Here is a 9,113-nt window from a genome sequence, read left to right on the forward strand (position 1 = left end):
TTTTTTTTTTTAGTTACTATCTGGTGCACATGAGTCACTATCTAGCGCGCACCAGATAGTAACCACAAATTTTTTTACTTGAATTTTAAGATTTTTCTTTCCAGTTACTATCTGGTGTGCACCACATAGTAACTGGAAAGAAAAAATTTACTCCTATTTTTAGAATTTTTCTTTTCAGTTACCATCTGGCACACACCAGATAGTAACCCCCCAAATTTTTTTATCTTTTTACTTCAACTTTGAATATTTTTGTTACTATCTGGTGCACATGAGCTGCTATCTAGAGCACACTGGATAGTAACTAGAATTTTTTTTTAACTTAATTTTTTAGATTTTTTTTTCCAGTTACTATCTGGTGCGCACCAGATAGTAACTGTAAAAAAATTTTTTTTACTCCAATTTTTAGAATTGTCTTTTCAGTTACTATCTGGTGCGCACAAGTTACTATCTGATGTCCATGGGTTACTTTCTGGCACACACCAGATAGTAACCATATTTTTTAACAAAAATTTTAAGAGTTTTAATGTAAAAAAAATTTAAATAAATTTTAGAAAAACATTTTTTTTCTTCATTTTTTATATATTTTTTTCAGTTACTATCAAGTGAGCACCAGATAGGAACCAGAAAAAAACATCTTTAACTTAAATCTTTAGAATTTTTGTTTTTCGGTTACTGTCTGGTGTGCATGAGTACTATCTGGTGTGCACTAGCTAAAAACCAGAATTTTCGTTTTATTACATATATATATATATATATATATATATATATATATATATATATATATATATATATATATTTACTTTGCTGTCGCTTTCGGGGCTCTGTAACAAACGGTAAGGGCAGTATTAGCTTTAGTTTCAGAAATAACTCAGTAGAAGTAAATCTGGTTTCATGCTGACGAGCCAAACAAGTTCAACCTGATGATTGTCCACTCTGTGTGGTTTCTCCTGCTTGTTTTCATGCAAAAGTCCTTTGAAAAATTAGGATATTAATATATCTGTTCAATTTTTGCATCAACAGAGCATGTCTAAATGGAATTGGTGTGCAGAAAAGGTTCTTGTAAAGTGTTTCTGACATTTTTATTCAGATTTCAGAACATTTTTTACCAGTTTTCTTCCATTTTTAAAAAACTTATTAAGAATTCATTTGTTTCAGTCAATTTTCAGCAAATTCTGATCTGATTTTTATTTATTATTTACACTGTTTCAAGTTTGTAATCTACCTTTCAGCCAACGGAGTAACTTTATTAGGATGTTGCAGTTGACTAAAACCAGCTAACAACTTAATAGTATTGGAAAAACAAGGTTTTGAAGTCTTTCTATTTCTTTAAACTGAGTTTCCTTTACTGTATTTTGTTGTTTACTGGGCTGATTTGGTAATAGGTGTGAAAAATATGTTAAATTTGCTAAGAAAAATCTATTTTTGTCTTTAAAATATGAAAAAACTGTTTTAAGGATAAATACAAATGTTTGCTTGATTTGCTTTTAATGTTTTCCCTTTAAAATAAGATTAAATGAGACAAAACAACATATTCCGTTTATAAATTGTAAATTATGAAGTAAAACTGTGTATTTAAATGTTTTAAGTGCACAAAACTGATACAAACAATTCAGAAAAATTAAGAACAATCGATTACTAAAAGATCAGTAATTATAAATCCAAAAAAGTTGGAGTGGTTAGAGTCCGATAATAACCATAATTTGTCTTAAGTTTTCTGCTTGCAGCTGTTCTGACGGTTTGAATTGATGGAGAAACCTCATCAGTCAACCAACAGTGACCACTGTGCTGCCAAAGTTCATGAGAAAACAAACAATCAATGTCTTTATCCGTTCGGAAAACTGGATGATCGGGGAAAACAAGCTGGGGGACCTTCAGCATGGCTGGGGGGGCCGAGGATCCTGAAGCCTGTAACAAAGGCGAAGCCCAGCAGAGCCTGTTGCATTCAGGATGAGCAGCATGCCACGCATTGTCCGAATAATTTAATAAGAGCTCCAAGTCAGCAATTCTGGAGCAATTCAAGAGAGCAAGTTCCACAATGACGATCCTTATCGGGCGAGAGCGTATCAATCCCAACGAACCGGCGAGTAATCAAGCGTTCATTCCGACGGGAGGGATGGAGAAGTGACAAAGCAAACAGAAAGCCAACAAGTTTTTCTGCATGCCACCAAACGTCACGCACAAAGTCCCTCTCATGTGATGCAGCAGAAAAAGAGGCGAAGGCGTCATGCAGCCGCGAAAGGCAGCGGGAAGCTTACCCGTTTGGAAGAGCCGCTTCCTCTCCTGACATTTTCATCTGGCAAAGCGTGAAAGAAAGAAAGAAGACAGAGGAGAACTGCAGGAGTGAGCCTCAGCCGTCAGCAGCAGTGCAGCGTAATGATCTGCGTCTCCTGTCGCTGCAGACAGGAGGGAGGAGGCAGAAACAGAGGAGGGAGGAGGAAGAATGAATGAGAGGGAGGAGGGAGCAGCTCCTAATGAGATCGGGATGACTATCACACATGTGGGAGTCCACACAGTGCTGACACACACACAGCAGGTCCCACCTCCTGATCATCACGCACTGCAGTCTCCACCACGATTGGCTGAGAGGAAAACAGGGCGGCGGCCAACATGTACATGATTTCACAGCCTGGGACTTTTATATAAGATGGGAAACTCCAAAAAACGAATGTTAAGTCACGGAGAGACTGGAATGAGGGATCTGTGATAGTAAAGGGAGCAACAAGGAGGAGCAGGACTCAAACTGGACCCAAACTCTGCATCCATAACAATCCCAGAAATAATAAAATCAGAGCTTCAGCTTCAAGTTTCTGCTCAACACATGAATGACACATTTCAGTCTGAGCCTCCTTTCCATGCGTAAGAACGACAGGAAAAACACCAGGACCGTGATTCATCGCTGCAATCACATTAACTCAAACACGAGGTCAAGAGGAAGAGAAATGGAGGACGCGTCACTTGGTGAGGAAGAGTCACTTCCTCTCTGGCTTCAAGTCACATCTGCTGACCACATCCAGGCTTTTTTAGAGCAGCGTCTATGATCCAACTGAGGTGAGGGAGATGCGTCAGCTTAACAGAAATCAATAAAGTTTTATTCAAACATTGTCAGAAACCCAAGGCTTTCCTTTTCTTCAACTCTGCATGATGAAAACTGAATTTAACTGAGCAGAAAAAAAGAGTGTTGGTATGACGGAGTATCAGGGCCACCATCAAAGAGAACAAATAAGGAAACAAATAAATAAACATGTAAATAAATGAATAACTCTCCACAGAGCTAGAATGGATCTGCCAAAGATACTATCATATATATGGATACAGTTTACTCTAAAAAGGTTAAGAATGACATGACATAGGCCAGGAGTCAGCAACCTTCAGCTCTGAAAGAGCCACAAAATGATCCTTCAGCCTTTAAAAAAATAAAACACTCATTTGTATATATGCTATTGTTACTATTACGACAAACATAAATGAACTGTTATTCATAAAACATACTCATTAAAAGACAATAGCCATTTAAAAAAAAAAAACTTTTGACAGTTCATGTGAGTTCCTTTCAAAATAAAACACACCCGGCCACATATGATCATCTGTAGCAGTAGTATGTGTAATATCAGCAGTAGTTAAATTAAAAATAAGTGATTTTACTGTTGTTCATTCATCAAATGGAAGTCTAACAAAGCAAAATGAAATCTGAGCTAATTAATTAAGCGCTTGTTGACTGCCATTGATATTCTGTAGTACAAAGAACACAAAAATGTGTCAAAACGTAGTTTGACTTGTGATACATACTGACCTTCAACGGTTTGTAAATGGTTGAGTCACAGTTGTTAACTTTTTTTCCCCTTTACTACTTTCTCACTTCTTACTTTATAATTACTTTTCAAAATTTAGAAATTTTTTTCTTTTAATAAAAGAGCCACATGTGGCTCCAGAAACGCGGTTGCAGACCTCTGACATAGGCATTAAAATTCTCTGAAAATTTTGACTTTTTTCTTATAATTTTGATTTTTTTCTCATAATTTTATAACTTAATTCTTATAGAATTTCAGACTTTGTTCTCATAATTTTTAAACTTTTTTCTTATAATATTTACAACTTTTCTCATAATTTTGAGAGTTTTTTTCTGATGATTTGGGGATTTTTTGCTTTATCTTAATTTAGTCACTTTTGACTGTAATTTTTGGACTTTTTTTCTCCTACATTTTTTGTCAGATTTTAGAGTTCTCATAAGTTCCCAATTTTTTTCTTGTAAAATTTCAAATTTCCTATTCCTCTTAATTTTGAGTTTTTTCCACATAATTTTGCAATTTTTTTCTCATAACTTTATTACTTTAATCTAGTAAAATGTATACTTTTTTCTCATTAATTAAATAACTTAATTCTTGAAAAAAGTCTGAATTTTTTCTTATAATTTTATAACTTCATTCTTCTCATAGTATTACAACTTTATTCTCACAAATGTAATTATTTATTTTGGTAAGCTTAATACTCCATTGTAAGTTAGTGAGTAAAATGTATAAATAAAAACAAAGGAAAATTGATTTATGTCAAGAAAAACAAAAATAAACTGATTATTTCTTTAACAGACTAAAATGTTTTTCCATTTCTCCTTTATTTGTGTTTGTATCTGTGTATAATATTATAAAGTGATTATCTTATTATTTTATTGCATGTGTGATGAATTGTGTTTTGGTTTGTTTTGTACTTTGTACACCACCTTGAGCTGTCGATTTACATGAAAGATGCTTTAAAAATAAAATTAATTTGAAATTTTACAAAACTTAAAAGAGATAACATCAAACTAGCAGCTGGACAGCAGTAATATTCAGTTGTGAATCACAGATTTGGACTTGAAGGTCCAGTGGAGCTCAAGATAAACCAAAAGAGAAGAAAACCTGGACAGTGGAGTCTGCAGCAGCAGCACTGAGGAGCAGCCATTCCGTAATCCAGGATGGAGTTTGGAATTTTCCTCCTTCCGTTAACAGACATTTGATTTGACGTTTAGAGCTCCTTCATGCAAAGCTTTGCGATATAATTTTATGACTTTAGCAGCTGTCTGTAGGAGGCGCCACAGTGACTTATCCAACCCTTTCTTCGACATTTTCCTCCTTCTCTACATCCATGAACCTCCTCTTTGGTCTTCCTTTAGGCTACTTTCCTGGTAGCTCAGGTAACATCATCACTGGTCCTCCTCTCAATCTGCTTCCATCTCCAAAACATTTCCCGTGGTCTGTTCTTCTAATGGATTCATTCCTGATCCATCCTCCCAAAGAGAACCTCAGCATCTTCATCTCTGCTGCCTCCAGCTCCGCCTCCTCTTTCTGTCTCATCACCTTTCTTTTCATCAACCTGAAACTTTCGTCCAACATTTTCAATAAAATTCAAAGAAAACACCAGTTAAAAACAACATTTCTGTGTTTAATAATTCTGCAATTACTCCAGTTTAATGACGATATAAAAAGGCTGTGATCTTTTCTGTTCTTCTACTGAAACATCGTCAAACCAAATTCAGCATCTGTGCTTCTCGTTCTGTGCATGAAGCCAAACTGTTGCTCTCAAATGTTCACTTCTGACCTCATTCTGGCTTCCTCCACTCTGTCCCATCACTTCATTGTGACTCATCTTCTCTATTCCTCTATAGTTTCTACAAATCTGCACGTCTCCCTTCTTCTTTAGGAACCAGAAAACGTCTTCTTCTCCTTCATTCTCTCTAAGATCTTGTTAAGCAGTCCAGTCAGAAACTCTTCTCCCTTCCCGTAAGCTCTTCATAGCTCCACAGGTTTGTCAGGACAAACTGCATTTCCACTCTTCATCCTGTTCCTCACTGATCTTTCTGCTCCACATCTCCTCCTCTGTGATCTCCAACATGCTCCTCATTGGTTGAGACAAGATTATAAAATGATTATAGACGCCTGTAAAAGTGTGATCATTGAAAGATTCACACGAAACAAATAAAAATGAAAGGAAATGTATCTAAAACATCTTTTAACTGAAAAATATTTAAAATATTAATGCATCTTTTACCATCTTTTCACCTAAACTCATGATTTGGACTAAAATACATCAATAAAAGGTAAATATTTAAAAAATATTTCAGTGCTTCCTCTCACCCATTTGAAGGACTCGTCGGATCTGGAGAACCTTCGTTGTCCTGAAGCTGTAAACTGAAATTCAAAAAAGCAATGAAAAAAAAAAAACAACTAAAAAGGGTTATCTCGGTGATCAAATCCTGTTCAGAGCGAGGCTTTTGTTCGAGGACACTCCCGGGCCGATTCTTTTGTCGCTTTTTGGATTTATGGAGTTTGAGAAATAGTGACTTTGGTGAAAGTTAATTAAAAAAAGACTGACATGTAAGCAATCTACGGTCTGATTGGATGATAATCGCTAAAGAATGTGGATGCACCACATGTCTGACGGGAAAACTTTCATTTTAAGAAATTACTTACTTGAAGTCTGTGATAATTGGATCCATGTTTGGACTGTTTACGACTGACAACCTGCAAAAACAAAAACATGTATATATATTTTAGATTCAGTGATTCCACCTTTACCTGTAAATCTGTCATTGCTTAACTTTCTTTGCATCTTTTCTTTTATTTCCTTTTGTGACGCCACTTATTGTTCTGACTGTAAGAAAATATGAGTGTAAGGACAATGTGAACATACCGGCTCGGGGAGTCCACATCATCTGGGACGTCTTGTGCCTGCGTGGCACCCCTGTAAGGAGGTCAAAGAAAATTAAAAATTAAAAAAAAGAAAAAGAAAAACAGAATAAGAAAAAAACGCATTAAAACAAATATTGGAACATTAAAAAAATAATTTAAATCACTTTGACTTAATCTTTTGAAAATCATTAAGCAAAATATAATTAAATTTCAGAAAATGTAGATTATAATTTAAAAATACCCCAGATTCTGGTTTAATTAAGGTGGTATTACAGTAGAATGTGTGACCCACAGCTAAAATGAGCATTTAGACATAAAAGTGTCATTTATAGACATTATGATCACATGAACATCATGGTTCTTCCCAACCGCAGAGCGACAGTAATGCTGCCCAACGAGCTGCTGACTGCTTCAAACGCAGAGCTAATTGAAGCGTTGACAGATATCAGAGCCAAAGGCAGTTCTTTCTGCTTCACGGAAATCAGAGCCGTTTTCGATGTGAGGTTCTTCTGGAAGTACGCGCGTGGAAACGGCTCGCGCTCCGTACACATCCGCCTGGCTGCTATCTTATCAGTGGTGTCATAAAGATAAAGCGGCGGGCGAAAACTCTCGTGACTACTGTAAAGTCGAGTAAAATCCATGTTTTGACTTTGAAGCTGAAAATTACCGACAGTTCCTGAACGGCACTCACTTTTTCCCGTCATCCTTCTTCACCGTTCGTCTCCATTTGTTGATAAAACTCATGCCACAGGTCTGGGGTCCGGTGAGACAGCGGTGGAGCGGGGATCAGCAACGGGCATGAAGAGGCTCACACCGGGGAACGCGAGAGGACCGGCGCGCGCACGTAAATCCTTCACGGACGCTGACGGGAGAGCTGCCGCGGTGTCTTCCGTCTTCCGGGCGGGGCGAGAAGAAAGGTGTGTGACCTCCATCAGCATAATGATGGATTCCCCTCACACCGGAGCCGCACCGGCGGCCTCCTGGTCCTAAAGCCCGACGGATTAAAGCGCTGCTGTCAAAATATACAATTTTACTGTTTTTTAAATTAAATTTATTTGTAAAATAAATACAATTAGTAATAAAATAAAAAAACATAGATTTTTTTTAAAAAAAGAGCAGCTGTATGTCCTGTAAAATGTAAATGCAAAATAAAAATGTGTTTAAATCAAAAGAAACCATGTAAACAAGGCATTTTTAAATATTATTTTTTCTAAAAATGTTGGCTCTTTGTAATCATTTCAATAGGCCACACATTTTGAAAGACACCTTTTAACACATATAGCACTTTAAACACATAGAAAACATTTATACGGAGCCCCTATAGTGTCATCAAGGGAAAAAAAATGAAGAAAAAACTTTTTTTGTTTATTTGTATCTACCAGGTAGTCATTGAAAAAAAAATCTAAAAATTGAATTTAAAAAAATGTTTTCAAAAAATTGAAGTAACTTTTTTTTTTTTTTCTGGTTACTAATGAGAGCGCACCAGTTGCTATCTGGTGAGCACCTGTTAGAACCAAATTTTTTTAAAACTTAAAAATGTTTTTGTACTTCACATATTTTTACTTCAAGGTCCCTTTAGGGGCTCCGTAAATTTAAATTGAAACAGCAAAAAATAGAATAAAATAAAATTGTTTTAGCAAGATATTTTTAATTGAAAACTTAGTGAAGTGAAATAAAGCATAATGTGAAGAAACTGAATACTTGACTATAATTGAATGGTTTGTTTCAAGCAATTTTCAGCAATTAAAACAACGAAAAAATACCATAAAAATAAATACACGGATATCAACTCTTTTTATACCACCTCTATTTTCTTTTTTCTTTTAAATAATTGTCATAATCACCTGGATTCAGTAAAACTGCTGCAGAAACAGATAACTATGGCGATAATGACTGAGGTGTTGGAAATTATAAGGTTTTTAACGGGTGCATTTGAGGTGGAATTTAAGAAAAATATAACACAACTTGTTTTAAGAAACAAGTGTTTCTTAAAAAATCTGAAGTATTCAGTGGAGAATCATTGGAGAAGTAAATAAAAAATAGCTTTGATAAATGTAAACAATAATAGGAGATGCTTAACACATTTCTTTTGATTGTAATAACTTTTTTATTGGAAGCCAAAACAGAAATAAAATAAGTTTTTGGTCTATTTTGCCAAACTTTTCCTTCAAATTCATTTGAGGAACAATATCTGTTTACTTTTCTTTAGTCTTCTAAGAGTTTCTCAACCATAAAGACACAAAAAACACTTTATCTTTTTATTCCATCTCTTTGTGTGACAGAATAAACATGTGGGCGTGTCCTCCACTTGACCAGGTGTCTGAAAGCTTCCATCCAGGTGAGGAAGTGATTTTTAGCAGGTTTCTCTGAGCTTATAAGAACGAGGAAAAGCACAATTACTAAAAAACAATTAAACATATGTATTGAGATTTGATTTTTACATTTAAGGCA

General features: G+C 35.4%; 1 protein-coding gene across 2 annotated transcripts in view; it reads right to left on the reverse strand.

Annotated features, from left to right (window-relative positions):
* ttc39a (tetratricopeptide repeat domain 39A) overlaps positions 1 to 7,570 on the reverse strand; it is a 25,399-nt gene extending 17,829 nt beyond the window's left edge. The window contains exons 1-4 of one of the 2 annotated variants that reach the window (XM_024278095.2): positions 7,354 to 7,570; positions 6,664 to 6,714; positions 6,444 to 6,494; positions 6,108 to 6,161 (exon numbers count right to left, since the gene is read on the reverse strand). In XM_024278095.2, coding sequence (XP_024133863.1) covers positions 6,108 to 6,161; positions 6,444 to 6,494; positions 6,664 to 6,714; positions 7,354 to 7,406 — 209 coding nt within the window. In that variant the 5' untranslated portion in view covers positions 7,407 to 7,570. Of the gene's footprint in view, positions 1 to 2,255; positions 2,394 to 6,107; positions 6,162 to 6,443; positions 6,495 to 6,663; positions 6,715 to 7,353 lie in introns of those variants that run through there. The other variant, XM_024278096.2, reaches the window with a different exon arrangement.
* Positions 7,571 to 9,113: the final 1,543 nt, after the last annotated feature.

Source organism: Oryzias melastigma, linkage group LG4, assembly GCF_002922805.2.
Source record: "Oryzias melastigma strain HK-1 linkage group LG4, ASM292280v2, whole genome shotgun sequence".
Taxonomy (NCBI): Eukaryota; Metazoa; Chordata; class Actinopteri; order Beloniformes; family Adrianichthyidae; genus Oryzias; species Oryzias melastigma.